The 14,248-nt window shown below is 43.4% G+C and overlaps 3 protein-coding genes and 1 non-coding gene across 4 annotated transcripts in view; 1 reads left to right on the top strand and 3 right to left on the bottom strand.

The window, feature by feature from the left end:
- Positions 1 to 1,770, bottom strand: part of clasp1a (cytoplasmic linker associated protein 1a) — a 47,010-nt gene extending 45,240 nt beyond the window's left edge. The window contains exon 1 of the mRNA XM_053439860.1: positions 1,632 to 1,770. The gene's annotated coding sequence lies outside the window, so the exon portion shown is untranslated. The remainder of the gene's footprint in view (positions 1 to 1,631) is intronic.
- A 1,698-nt stretch (positions 1,771 to 3,468) lies between these two features.
- On the bottom strand, positions 3,469 to 7,833 carry nifk (nucleolar protein interacting with the FHA domain of MKI67). The gene is made up of 6 exons (XM_053439857.1): positions 7,632 to 7,833; positions 6,300 to 6,428; positions 5,722 to 5,830; positions 5,204 to 5,415; positions 4,876 to 4,935; positions 3,469 to 4,625 (listed from the first exon to the last, which is right to left on the bottom strand). The coding sequence occupies exons 1-6, from the start codon at positions 7,752 to 7,754 to the stop codon at positions 4,401 to 4,403; spliced, it is 858 nt and encodes a 285-aa protein (XP_053295832.1). The 5' UTR covers positions 7,755 to 7,833; the 3' UTR covers positions 3,469 to 4,400.
- Positions 5,993 to 6,122, bottom strand: LOC128456546 (small nucleolar RNA ACA64). Its single transcript, XR_008341864.1, has one exon. It is a non-coding gene; the product is annotated as a small nucleolar RNA ACA64 (small nucleolar RNA).
- A 700-nt stretch (positions 7,834 to 8,533) lies between the features above and the next one.
- si:dkey-219c10.4 (high affinity cGMP-specific 3',5'-cyclic phosphodiesterase 9A) lies at positions 8,534 to 13,835 on the top strand. The gene is given in 13 exon segments (XM_053439856.1): positions 8,534 to 8,941; positions 9,832 to 9,968; positions 10,251 to 10,406; positions 10,671 to 10,813; positions 10,905 to 10,964; positions 11,773 to 11,950; positions 12,058 to 12,180; positions 12,266 to 12,358; positions 12,488 to 12,555; positions 12,659 to 12,761; positions 12,849 to 12,953; positions 13,056 to 13,202; positions 13,324 to 13,835. Coding segments are annotated over 13 exon segments (1,608 nt in total). The 5' UTR covers positions 8,534 to 8,853; the 3' UTR covers positions 13,531 to 13,835.
- The last annotated feature ends 413 nt before the right edge of the window (positions 13,836 to 14,248 follow it).

Below are 14,248 nucleotides of genomic sequence, written 5' to 3'. Positions count from 1 at the left end.
AGTTGATAATCCAGGCTCTGAATGACCCCCACCCCCCACTACCCCCCATCCGACATCCCACCACTGTCATGGAAACACTGGGGCTGATGGGTTGAGCTCCCCAGGATCAACTGCAAATGAAAACGACCCGAGTGCGTCACTGCAGTTTGTTTATTAGCTCCAGTTCCAGTCTGCCCAGTCACATACTGGTTAGGGCTCCATCCCCTCCGAACGTCCCCCTAGCTGCTCTGTGTACAAGATGCTCTTATAGAGAGGAATGATTAAACAACCTGCATCTGAAGAGGAGGCCTTTGTTGTGAAGAATCTAGCCTGCATGTCTTCACAGGACTGGATATGGATCAGATTCTACTCACTGTGACCTCTGTGGTGCCGTGCTGTGTCACACACTTTCTCCTTACAAATGAAATCAGGTCCAAACTATAATTGATTCAGCATTTTTCCCTGATGAATCACTGTTATAGCAGGTAGACTGATATAGGGGTTAATTATTAAACAGATACAATACAGATAAGCAGCGCTACGCATGTGAGGAAATATATTTACGACTGAAGTTCACGGATACAGCAGATTGTGGGTTATAGGTTTATGCGTGTGTGTGTAAGTATCGCACAGGGTGTGTGTAGAATTTAGTGACATCTAGTGGTGAAGTGTCATGTTGCAGCTGAATAACCTTTAACCTCACCCTCCCCTTCAAACATGAAAGAGAAACCGTGGCAGCCTTCAGGTGTCATAAAAACTCACAAGGGTTTAGTTTGTCCCATCTGGGCTACTGTAAAACAAACATGGTGGCCTCCGTAGAGAGGAGCCGCTCCTGATGTAAATATAAAGTATGTAATTATAATGTATTTAAATATAAAGAAGCCCATTCTCGGGTAAAAGAAACAACAATTAGCACAATTTCGATGAAACACACTCGTGATAACATCACTAGGATTGTTTTATAATAATTGTCTGCACATAGATTCCCTTTCACCTGAATCTTACACACTGAACCTTTAAGTGTGTGTTACTGTACTTTGTGTTCGTCCATGTATTGTACAGGTTTAGTGTGATCATGTGTGTGTGATCTATTTAAACTATAAGATAACATATATGTAGCAATGAGCATCGTTAAGATCTAATTAGTTAATTGAAGGGACTATTATGTAGATGTTATTATAAAAAAGAAAACACACACACACACACACACACACACACACACACACACACACACACACACACACACACACACACACACACACACACACACACACACACACACACACACACACACACACACACACACACACACACACACCTTTTTGTGCAGTGTTAGCTCAGCTAGCTGCTCTGACCATCACTGCTAATGGGAGACAATGGCTCCACCTGATTTTCGTTCCACCTCGTCTCTCCTCCGTGTCTTCCTCCAGGAGCCGGACCGACTAACCGGGCCGTGCCGTGCCGGACCCAGACTAGGTGTGTCGGGGGGGATCAAAGCTAAAGCTAGCCCCCGAGCGCAGCCCTACCTTCCTTTCAATGAGCCCGTCAGTCCACAGACAGACAGACAGACGGACAGACAGAGAGACAGACAGGCGGCACAAAGACAGACAGGCACCGGGGGGACGAGCCTCATCCCGCGTGGCTCCACTCACCATACCCTGCTGGACCGAGGCCGCTGCTCCGGACTCTCAGCTCCTGTTCTGCGGCGGTAGACGTGACAGTGTGCGGCCTCGGAGCTCCAGTGTCTTTCTCTCACTCTCTCCGCCCGGAATGCTGCCTGCCTGCGGGACAAGAATGGATCGCCGGGCGCATGCGCACTGGATCCGGGGATGATGTTGGCACTTGGAGAGCTGGCGAATGGCAACGCAACAGACGGAAAGCAGCGTGTAGCTCGACGTGTGGCGACGCCTGCTGGACACGTGGGGTCGGTGTCTGTGCTTACTGCTGCAGCACAGACTCACATCGGGCTGGAGACCCACTATCTGGATGAAGGTGTGTAACATGACAGGGAGGGGACCTGATGACCTCATGGTTCTTTCTGAGGAAACTTAAAGGGTCAGTGTCTAGGATGTAGTGACATCTAGTGGTGAAGTGTTGTTGCAGCTGAACACCCCCTCACCTCACCCTCACCTTCCAAGAGAACCTTCATTTGTCATAAAAACTCAAAAGATGTTTAGTTTGTCCAGTTTGGGCTACTGTAAAAAACATAAGGGCCTTCATGGAGAGGACCTGCTCCAGATTAAATATAAAGTATTTAAATATAAAGAATCAAAATCGAGGGTAAAGAAAGGAACAATTTGTACAGTTTAGACTTTTTTTATATAAAATTCCTGCACATAAATCCTTTTCACCTCGATCTTACACACTGAACCTTAAAGTGAGCACCCCCCCCCCCCCCCCCACGAGCATCCTTAGAACCTCCCATAGAGGTGTGATTGAGAGTGTGCTGACCTCCGGTATCACCACCTGGTTCCCCAGCTGGAGCAGATAAGAAGCCCTGCAGAGGGAGCCTCTCATCGGTGCCTCCCTGTCCTTTGTATATAATAGAGGGCTCAGGTCATCCTCAAAGACTCCGACCCCCCCCCCCCCACACACACACACACACACACAAGCTGCTCACTCCTCTGCCCTCGGGCAAACGCTACAGGAGCATTAAGACAAGAACGAGGTTCATGACCAGTTTCCTCCCACAGGCAGTCAGACTGCTTCTGACTCTGCTGTAGCTCCCACATCCTAAACTGGTTTCATATCAGCAACTGTCACCTTTTAACAATATAATCACTCACTTTAAAGACTAAATGTACATTTTAACCTGATTTATTAAAGGAATATAATGTCCATGTAATATGGAGACAATAAATTATAAAAAAAAAGACATTTGGGCATAAAAGGGAAAAATAAAAGTGAACCCTTTCCACTATATTAGTATTCAATTGACGTTAAAGAACCTGACAGCCACCAATTGCATTTTATTTTGTGTTGTTCCACTCTGAAATGGTTTACAGTGATTATTGATAGTTCTAAAACACATTGGCTTTGCCATGAATCTAAATTTAAAAGTGAAATATAAGCAGAGTATTTGCATCTATTATCGGGAAGCCGTTTTCAGGTTTCCTCTTGAATATTGATCCAAACTTGCAGGATGTGGATAACGAGTTCCACTCCCCATTAATGAATCTACACAAAGATTGTTCAATGTTATTTTGTTTTTGTTTTCAGGAGCCATTTAAAGAGAATAGAACCCATCTCATCTCTTTACTCTGACCAAGGAGGTTGTTTCCATGCTTTTAGTGAAACTTGGTGCATTTGTGTGGACCCAGAAAAAGCCCTTTAGCCTTTGGAGAACATTCTTTATCCTTGAACATGGTGAGATGGTGCATCAGTCTCGGAGGAGACAAGCTCTCCAAGCTCCATTCCAAAGTGTGAAATGTTATGGAAGTGACAAAATAAAAACATTCCCGCCCACATAGAACAGACTGTACGCACAGAGAGCAGTAAGGTCTTTATTCTCTGAAGTGACATTACAGATGATATATTTGTTTTGCATCATCATTCCTGACACAGTATTAAGTGCACCAGCCTGTTGTCTCTTTTTTAAGTTATATTATCAATGGTTCACTCAGTCTGTACTTCAGTTAAAATATGATTTATGTTCATGAATTGCCCATTTTACTGTCCATGATCATATACCTATAAAAATGAAAGAGTTGTATATTTTAAAAAGGGGTAACAGCTGCAATATCGTTCAGTTGGTTGTGAAGAAAATACTTTATTTCATTACCTTGTCTGGAGGTAATTACATACAAACACTGTGTGCAGTGAATGACACTTAAACCTGTCACACCAGCTAAAGCACAGACGTTACCAAGAATATTCAAGATTTTCTATTCTATAAGTTTCCCAATGACACAGAGCCAGCATGTACAACAACAGGACCCAAGAGCTCAAGCAGCCATCACTCATTTGACTAATTAGACATTTCCTTTCCATTTTGCTGCCAGTGTGTAGAGTAGTTTCCTCTTCAGTCACATAAACAGACATATCCAGAACTTACGATAACTATTCTTTTACATTATTTATTATTAAAGACCATAGAATTCGTGTACAAGTGTGGTTACAAAGCAAAACAATGTTCAAACAGTCAAACTCTAAGACTGACACAGAAAACAGTCTTTATCTGACCAGTCCATTTACAGCCGCTTCCCACACCTCAGGCTCTTGATGATTGCGTGAACAGATTTTATGACGCTCACAATCTACTCACAATGACAGTGGACTCTTTCAGAAGAGATTCTTTCTAGACTGTAGAAAGACACACTGATTTGTGAACACAGTTCAAAGTTGCCCCGTCACTCTCAAAGATAATAATCTTTGATTTGCGCCATCTCCGCTCAAGTCCACAACAAAACAGGGGAGAACTTTCACTTCTCCTCCGTGACCTCTTCAGAGGGTCCATCGCTCTCTGAGTCATTGTCTTCATCGCCGTCTTTATCTGCCGCCGCCTCCTCCTCTTCCTCTGAGGAGCTCTCTTCATCTTTGTCTGCAAGTGGAATCTTGAAGACGATCTCGTCATCCACGTCGTCATCGTTGACGACCATGGACTTCCTCCTCGCCAGGAGTGAGGGGGTGCAGAGTGGTGTGATGTCCTGGAGGGGCGGAGAGAAGCTCATTAGTCACACATGATTATTTTGGTGCTGATACGATTGGTCAGGTTTTAGGTTTTAACTGGAATGTAGGTACATACATTTATCACGCGGCCATAACGAGACACACGCAATAGGTTTTATGATCCACGGTATTATAGGCACAGTTATCTGACCCCAGACAACTGATATGAATGAGGCCATTTTCACTCTGTGCCAAAGCCAAACATAATATCATCAATGTTGTTCTTACACTACACGTAGATGCGTTCATGGAGTCGGAGAGCTTCTTCTTCAGAGGCACCTGGGCAGCCTGGAAAATGAAAAAGGAACAAAGGTTAACGTGATGCAAACAAACAGGTGGAATCCTGGTAGAGCTCCTCTGGTAGGTTGTATAGAATAACCCCCCTTGCTCTGATAGGTTCACCTGATGTTTCCACGTGAAATGTTTTATCTTAATCCCCTCAGGTCAAAGTTCTAAGCCACTGATCGAATGTTATTAGTATTTAAGGATTTGTGATTTATTCCAGATAAATAGAAAAGAGCAAGTTGCCATTCAGAGTTAACATTTAACAACTTACGAATCCCGGGAAGTCGTATTCGATGCCGTGTGCTGCGAGCCTCTTGCGGAGCTTCGTTTCTTTGCGCAGGAGTTTGTCTTTCATCTTCTCGAGCTCCTCGGCCGTGCGGCTCTGGTTGTAGCGTTGAACAGCCGGTTTTGAGGGTTTTTTAAAAAGCCTCTGAGAGCCGACAAACAGCTTCTCGTGCACTTTCTCCGGTGGCAGCACATGACCTGGGAAACAGCGAGAAGCAAAGAGTTGAGGCATTTTAAGCTAAATTCACTGGAAGAGGCAGCTACTGGACCAAATCACAGCACATTTCAATGCTTAATTTCCCTGCCTGAGCTCTGTAGTGAAATAGTTGCTCTCTATTTTAGACATTATATACTCTCTACCTGGCTCTAGCAGCACTTTATGTTAGCCTGCAGTTAGCTTGTAGCTACATTAAACTCGAATGCATCAGGTAACATCTTGACTTGTGTGGAGAACAGCAGAAATGATGCTCGACAGTAACAGACATGCACACGATCAATACTCACATTTGATGAGTCTCTCTCCCATGAGGTAGTTGTTCATGGTCTCGGCCACAATCTTTGCTACTTCATCACAGTCGTACTCTACAAACGCGTAGCCTTTACTTCCCCCTGTCTGCGGGTTAAAGATGTGACACGAGGTTAGCCAGGAGACAGGTGAATATAATATATATATAATATGTCCATACTTGATCAATAACACTCAAACTTAACAATTAACCTTTAGTTTGAATGTATTGATTCTGTAGGTTGCAAATCATTTTCCTTTACTTATTGCTTCTGTTGGGATATTCGTTTAATCACCATGCAAATGAGCAAGCAGGTGATAAGGTTTATATACCAAAATACTGTGGGCTCTGTAATCTGACCCCAGGTCACTGTTTCACCTGAGGCCATTTTCAGTCTGAGCCAAACCTCTGATGACAGAGGAGTAAAACATCAGCAGGATAATCATCTTATTAGTTCTACTCCCACATCGTTAGTGGATCCTTAACATCCCATAACCACACTGAACTGGGCTTTGCGTTGCCAGATAAAAAGGTAGAATACGTTTGGAATCTTTGTCATCACCTCCTCAACGTTACCTTTTTGCTCCTGGACAGCCGCAGCCTCAGCACCTTCCCAAACTGTTCAAAGTAGGATTTGATCTGGGGCTCGTACAGGCCCAGCGGCAGGTGGCCCACGTAGACCACTCCTGGGGTCAAACGACTCCCCTGAGGAGAAAGAAATAATGACGGTGACACATGGGAAGGAAACACAGGCAGGATTTGAAAGGGAAGAAAGATCCTAAAACGTGTGCAGCAGGAGCTTGGACATGTTGTAGCAGTGCACTGATCTCTACTGTGGTCTGCTGGGCGAGCAGGCAACACATATGATAAATTAACTGAAGACTGGCTCTGTAATTAGCTGCAGGCAGGGACATGTTTGAAGTTGTGGTGGAGAGGAGGACACTAAACACACAGTTCTCTCCACCACATACTGGACAGACAGCGGAACATCTTCTTAAAAATACTTTAACGGCTCTCTGTTAAAGGTTCAGTGTTTAAGATTCAGGTGAAAATATCTATTGGCAGAAATTGAATATAAACAAATTTCACACAAGTTTTCACTAGTGTGTTTCATCTAAATTGAGACCTTTATATTTACATCTGGAGCGGATCCTCTCTACAGTGGCGGCTATTTTTTTTTTTTTTTACAATAGCCCAAACTAAACCCTTTGAGTTTTTACGACAGCTGAAGCTACCACAGGTTCTGTGTCATGTTCGGAAGAGGAGGGTGAGGGGTGTTCGGCTGCAATGCGACACTTCACCACTAGATGTCCCTAAACTCTACACACTGATCCTTTAAAAAGGACCGTTAGATAGATAGGAGTCAAAGACGAATATATAACTTTAAAGTTGTTTATTATAACGAAAATGAAACAATAACCCTTCCAGCTTCCCTGCACCTGATTCTACTGGTGAAAGTCTATACCCTGAATGATTTAACATTTTATAACAATAAGCATTATAATTGGTGGTTATTATTAACAACACATATTAACTATTGTTTTTTGTAAGATTATGGTTTTGAGAGTATTACTACAGTAGTATTAGTATTCTGTCCATCATTCCACGATCATTAGTATAGTTATAACCTGTTAATCTGTGTCACACAGTGATTGACACATATATCCCATAAAGCTCATATACATGTTACTGATCAGTGAGGACAGTGTGTATCAGAGCTGCTTGTCACCGGGTTCTGCTTCAAACACGTCAACACACGTGTGAAAATAAGCGAGTCGCCATTTTAAGTAGCATCTGCTCTACCGCTGGACTCGTGTAGCCACGAGCTAAGTGTGCTGGGCTGCATCGGCTCGTGCAGCGGCCATGATGTTAACCCACGTTGCTGTCACGAGCGTCGTCACCACCTACCTTGGTCGTCTTGTTCTTCTTCACCTCCTGCACCTTCTTCTTGAACTCGGTCTCCTGCTGCGGGTTCAGCGCCAGCAGCTCCTTGGCCGGCTGCGCCGCGTTCTCTGCTTTGGTCTCGGTCATGTCGGCGGACAACGCGCATCGGCTACGAAGTGAACCACAACACCGTCACACGCTCAATGCTGTGAGTGAAGCACGCTGGGTTCAGCTTCCGGTGACACACGTGGTGTCCCAACCCGAGGAGAGGAGAGGGGAGAGAGTCGTGTCTGAGGGAGAGCGAAGGCACGGGGGTTCCCCACAGCGCCATCTAGAGGCGCGGGGGACGCAGGGGTCGATGGGTGCAGGAGCGTTTTCTGTGATTTTAAAGCAACGATTATGAAATAACGACACAAACAGACACACTTTTTACTTTTTAATACAATGACAAATTAAATTGAACTCTAAATAGAATAGAAAAACTGAAAAATAAGAAAGAGGAATTATATGAATAAATAACAAAACTACAGATTGGTGTCAGTTGTGTGATTTATTATAGAGCATTAAACAAGTTTTGTGTATTTGTTCCTTTACACAGTTTTATAATTATAACATTTATTCTACCATATTTCAGGAAGAAAATTCAGATTCCTTTGTTGTTGGGTGAATTTTTCTATTCTATTCTCATTTTGCCCGACATGGAATTATTACATATTTATCTTCTGTAGAGATATAAGCTAGAAGTCAAAATGAATGGTCTACATTTCCTAACTTATAGAAGGAGTTTCTATGTAAATTAATAACTAATGCAGATTATTAATATATATATGCAAAAATGCACACATCACATGTATGTGTTACATGTTCTTGTAATTTCTAATGTTGATAGCTTTAAATTTCAGTTTTCATTTGATTTAGTGTGTGAATCTAGCCAACAATTTTCTTTCTATATATGTTTATATGATTGGGTCACTTGAGAGTTTATTATAAATTGGTGGAAATGGGCTTCCAACTGAATCACAATGACACTAATAAATACAACTGGGAGTTGCTTTGAATGAATAATTTCCACCATCATTTGGAAGCATTTTCCAGTTCAAAGGACGAGAGGAGAAGACGGGTCAGACGAGGAGGCGGAGAGAGTAACAACCAGGGGGGAGGAGCGTTAACCAGTAAAATAATGAGGCAGATATTAGATACAGATCATTGGGACACGCTGTAACATCCGTGCTTCTGAATTCATGACATGGCAACAAAAATCCTCTATTTCACCGTGAGCGGGAAACCGGAGAAGGCTGAGTTCCCGGTGGATTGCCCTGCCCAGGATGTCAAAGGTAGGAACACAACGTTGTGTAGTTTAAAGTTCACCTATCTGTCTCAGGAAAGCATTCTGTGATACATGTGGTCTGACAGTGTCCCCATATCCACATATCCATGTGTTGAAAAATGTATTGAATGCTTTTATTATAAGGAACATTGGACAAATACCTGCTATATTTTACACTAATTGCAAGAAGGTGTAATTAAAATGAATATTTGGTCTGTTTTATGAAGCTTTATATATTTAGTTTTGTATCATTGACACAAATATTTAGTGCTTCTAAATAGTGTGGATAGATCGTGCTCAGCCATACAGCTGCCACTGACAGCTCCTCGCTTGTCACATCAGGTTGAGGCTTTGTGTAGTACTGGTTTCCCGTGTTCTTTATGCACTGGTTCAAGTGGTGACAATTTGCACGTCTTGTACACGGCAACACACACACACACACACAGCACATAATCAATGTGGTGTGGGACAGCTGCAGTGCCTCTGTGGCAAATCTTAAAAACCTGCAGCACATGTTCTGGAAAATACATTTAATGTTAATGTTAAAATATAAGTAATCACTAGTTAAATGCAAGTAAGCCTAGACCTCAAATATGTAATATGCATACTATTGTATTATTGTATTATATCATCTATTGTATAATACTTGATGTTATGAAAATATAAACAATTGATTTAATCTAGTCCCTGCAGTCATATTTGTCAAGGGAACTTTTCACAACCTAAATGATTTCTTAAACAAATAAGTAAAACTTCTATTTATAAACCCTTCATAATAATTGCCTTTTAAAACATCTTCTAGTGCTTAATTCTACTGCTTCTTTTGCAGAAGCATTAAAGCTATAACAAAAAAAGAGAGGGCATCATAAGAAATAAACGCTGATCTGTTTATTACAGATCTCTTCCGCTCTGCAGCTGAGGCCGGACCCCACGACATCCTGAAGCTGTACAACCCCAAAGGCAACATCATCAACATCTCCCCGGGTTTAGAGCCCAACAGCCCGAGCTGCTGCTACAAGCTGGAGGTGGTGGCCGCCGACCGCAGCACCGAGCCGTTAGGTACCTTCACTTCAGCACCTCGGGAATCTGACTGCCTGGGTTTGATCCCCAGCTGATCACAGTCTCCCTCTTCTCTGGTCCTTTCAGGAGCGGAGCTGGCTGGTGCACTCGGATTTGACCTCTCGTCCATGGAGAAAAGGTTTGACAGGGAGGGAAACCAGAGAAACTGGACACACTTAATGTCCTCAAGGGAAAAATATGATCATGAAGTCTTTCAGGGGGTGGGGTGGTGGGGGGGTTTACAGCACAATCCAAAGTTACACATGCATATCTGATGTTTGAAGAGCTCACTGATGATGTGTGACTTCAGACTGCAGGGCCTGGAGAAGAAGATCCTGACGGAGGCTGGGGAGACGCCTGCAGTCGTGAACGAGATGATGAAACAGGTGGATTCATTCCGGGAGAAACTGGAGGTACGGCCAGAGACAGAATGTGTGTTTAACTTGAGGGGAAAGAAACATGGAATCTATCGACATAATAATATGATATTTGAATGAAGTAGCTCATTGTTTTGATTAATGTTATGTATGCTTCATGACGAGCTTTAGGTGAAACACAAAATTACCTATTTAAGGCCCTTCTTCTAATTAATGCTATAAAAACAGCCAATGGATCTGATGGGATAAATAACATAATTTCTCAGTTCTCAGCTGGATTTATTCCCGTTCTGTTTTCAGAGTGTGGAGCATTTGAGTTGGCTTGGCTTGTTTAAAGACCTGTCCGAGGGAAACCACAAGCCCTCCCCCTTCTACCACAAGAGAACCCTGCGCAAAACCAGGGAGGAGTGTGAGCATGTGCGGGAAAAGTTTCTTCAAATGAGGTACGTTCACCTACAAACACCAATAAACACTAGTCTACATCCACATTGTGTGTTTGAATAATGTCATGAATGGTGATATGTTCCCCTGCAGCTCCCTGGAGGTATCAGAGGAAGTGAGGCAGTATTTAAAGACCCCAACCTTTGATAACTGGTGAGTTATTAGGACTCTAAAGGAGGAGACATGTGAATATCACCTGTGCTCATCACATCGATGTGTCTGTGAAGATCACAAACACCCAGTGCACCTGTTTGCTCCGTGCATAGACAGTGAGGCAGCTGGTCGCCCAGCGAGCACCTCCTCTGAGGAGGAGGAGGACGGGAGCCCTCGCCCTTTTCTCCTGATTGTCACACTCATCTCAATATGAATGGGTCGGCCGAGTGCTCGCTAATCAAAAGAGCATCTTCATAAAAGGCTTAATCAACACACCGCGATTGAAGAGGGCTTCACCGACAGGAAGTGCATGTCATTATTCTATTTGTCCAATTTATTTTCTTTTAAAGCAAATACACGAGGATGGAGATGAATAGATGTTAGAAGGATGCACAGGATGCAAAGAAGAACTGGAGCTCATGGTGGCACGCAGTAAATAATTGTATATATTTGAAATATAAATACATATGCATATAGGTATACATATAAATATACATATGCCTACACATATACAGATATACTTGGAGGGATTTGATGATTAACATATATTTAGCTTACAGAGGCAGAAGGGAAGACCAGGATTTTACACTTCTGACCGCACTTATCTTTTTTGTTTGTGTGCATGTAAAGAAAGATATTTGTTAGCTTGCAATATATTTTACTTTTCCTCTTTCAACCTGTAAGGCCATCTTTGTACTTTCCTTAATTTTCAATAAGTGCTAATTTCGCAAGAGAGACTCTATCCCCCCCACAGTTAAAGTGAAATCCTATTGTTGTATTTTGTGTGTGTGTGTGTGTGTGTGTGCAGGCAGTGGGAGGACGCAGAGATCATGGTGCTCCTGCAGGTCATGTACACAGATCTAGATTTCATAGCCACGTTCAACATTGAGCCTGAGGTGCTGCAGCAGTTTCTGTTCGAGGTTTACCGAAGATACAACAACATCCCGTTTCACAACTTCAAGCACTGCTTCTGTGTCACCCAGATGGTGAGTCTCTGTGTGTGTGTGTGTCTGTGTGTGTGTGTGTGTTTAAGTCTGCCCAGCAGTTTTGAGCAGAATTGACCATGCAGTTGACTTTGAGAGTCTCTGAACAGATGTATGGTCTGATCTGGCTGACGGACCTGAGGAGTAAGCTGGATGCCATCGACCTGCTGATCATGCTGACCTCTGCAGTGTGCCACGACCTCGACCACACAGGATACAACAATGCCTATCAGGTACACAACTCCCTCTTTGTGCTTCCACCAGCCGAGCGACCGGTCAGTCCTTGGCTGACAATCCTGACATTTGACCTTTTTCCAGATAAATGCTCGGACTGAACTGGCTCTTCGCTACAACGACATCTCTCCCCTGGAGAACCATCACTGTGCTGTAGCTTTTGAGATCCTGGAGAAGGTGAGGTTCTAACATTCTGTCCCTGCTGCTATAAAACATACATTCAGTTCATGGATTCAAACTCATTTAGGGATTTGAACCTAAGGAGACAGGAAGAAGGACTTAAGGTTTTTTTCTTCTGTTTTGTAGACAGAGAACAACATCTTCAGGAATCTGCCGATGGATAAATACAAGCAGACACGAGAGGGAATCATCAAGTGAGATCACCGCTCTCTTAGTTCTCTCAGCAAGCACATTTCCTTATTCCCTCTTGATAACTGATCATCACACAGAACGCCTCCTGGTCTGTTGTCGCTGCAGATGCATCCTGGCCACTGACATGACGAGCCACAACGACATCCTCAGCAAGTTCAAGGCCATCCTGCCGACTTTCCACTTCACCAACAAGGACCACAAAGATGTGGTGAGAGGGCAGCAGACACACACACACACACACACACCATGTTCCCTCCTCCTGGTGCCCCCTTGTGACGCCTCCTTGTGTCTGCAGCTCATGATGATCCTGATCAAAGTCAGTGACATATCCAACGAGGCTCGGCCCATGGAGGTGGCTGAGCCCTGGCTGGATTGTCTTCTACAGGAGTTCTACAACCAGGTAGTTCTTCTGATCTCAACTTCACTTGGGTTGGTTTTTAAAAAGAGGGCGAAACGCATTGGTCCCATTAAAACCAGCTCTCCCACTGTCCGCTGTCCTCAGAGTGACGTGGAGAAGCTGGAGGGTCTCCCAGTGACTCCCTTCATGGATCGGGACAAAGTCACAAAACCTTCTTCTCAAACCGGCTTCATCCGATTTGTTCTCTTGCCGCTCTTCATCGAACTGGCCAACCTCTTCCCCTGCCTGGAGGTCAGTGATGCTCAACAATATACACGTGTATATACTGAACCTAAGCATCAGGTCATGTGGGGTTTCGATTTCCTCTTGGAGATGTGATAACTTATTTGTATTTCTTTCCTAATTCCTGCAGCACCACATAATAGACCCCGTCCGGAAGGCTCTGGACTACTACACCGAGATGGAGAAAGCTCTGGAAAGGGAGAAACTGAACCGGGCTCAGATTGAGAACGCAGCCAAGAGCAAGGACCCGGCACCGAGCACAGCAGGGAGCCACGTGGAGGCCGGACCCGAAGCCTCCAGAGCACTCACACCGCAGACTGTGGTGGGCGACACCTGAGAACTCCTCACGAGCATCTCCTCTAAACCTGGTGCAACTTTATATAATGAAAGAAATTAATCTGCAGCAACAGAATCTGAACCTTAAGCACAAACACTGCAGCTGCTCCGAGCTGTTGAGCTTTGGTGATGCAGAATGAAATGTTATGTGATGATTTGGGACTTTTAATTTATGATTCCACTGAACATTTCAATACAAATTTCTATATTATTTGGTCCTGAACTTCCTTGGGATGCCAGGCTTTTATTAGTCTTTTATCTCTATTATTATGATTATTATTATTATTATTTCTATTATTATTTATGTCCTTCCTTCTGTATATTAACCATTAGTTTTCTTGTTGTGCAGCACTTTGTACTTTGTGCTCCGTAAATAAAGTTATTATTATTAGTCCATCCATAAACCTGTTCACATGTCCCAGAGCAGTGAGCTCTTTCTGTTGCCATGACATTAGTGAAACCCAATAATTGGTCACTGACACTGACTGATGAAAAAGCCTGATGGCTTGATATTCACACTGTGGATGTCAGAAGGTGCAGTACACAAGACTGACCTCTAGGGGCCAGCAAACGTCCTGTGATGTGACTTATTCACACAATCAGAGCTGAGACTCTTCTTCTAATTCTGTCACGTGTATTTGACCAGAGCGATTTGGGTTGTGTGTGTGTTCGATAATAAATTATTTGCAGAATTAAAATAATATGAAATTATTATTGTT

The sequence above is a fragment of the Pleuronectes platessa genome, chromosome 14 (assembly GCF_947347685.1).
Source record: "Pleuronectes platessa chromosome 14, fPlePla1.1, whole genome shotgun sequence".
NCBI classification, from domain to species: Eukaryota; Metazoa; Chordata; class Actinopteri; order Pleuronectiformes; family Pleuronectidae; genus Pleuronectes; species Pleuronectes platessa.
Note: the sequence above shows the minus strand (reverse complement) of the source record. Positions and strands in the feature narration are given on the sequence as shown.

Bases quoted from the DNA above. Each gene is read 5' to 3' on its own strand.
- nifk (XM_053439857.1), bottom strand. From the start codon at position 7,754: ATGACCGAGACCAAAGCAGAGAACGCGGCGCAGCCGGCCAAGGAGCTG. The intron at 4,936-5,203 runs GTAAGTTGTTAA...TTCATTTTCCAG, and splicing joins AATACGACTTCCCGGGATTC to GCTGCCCAGGTGCCTCTGAA. The intron at 4,626-4,875 runs GTAAGAACAACA...CCGCCCCTCCAG, and splicing joins TGAACGCATCTACGTGTAGT to GACATCACACCACTCTGCAC.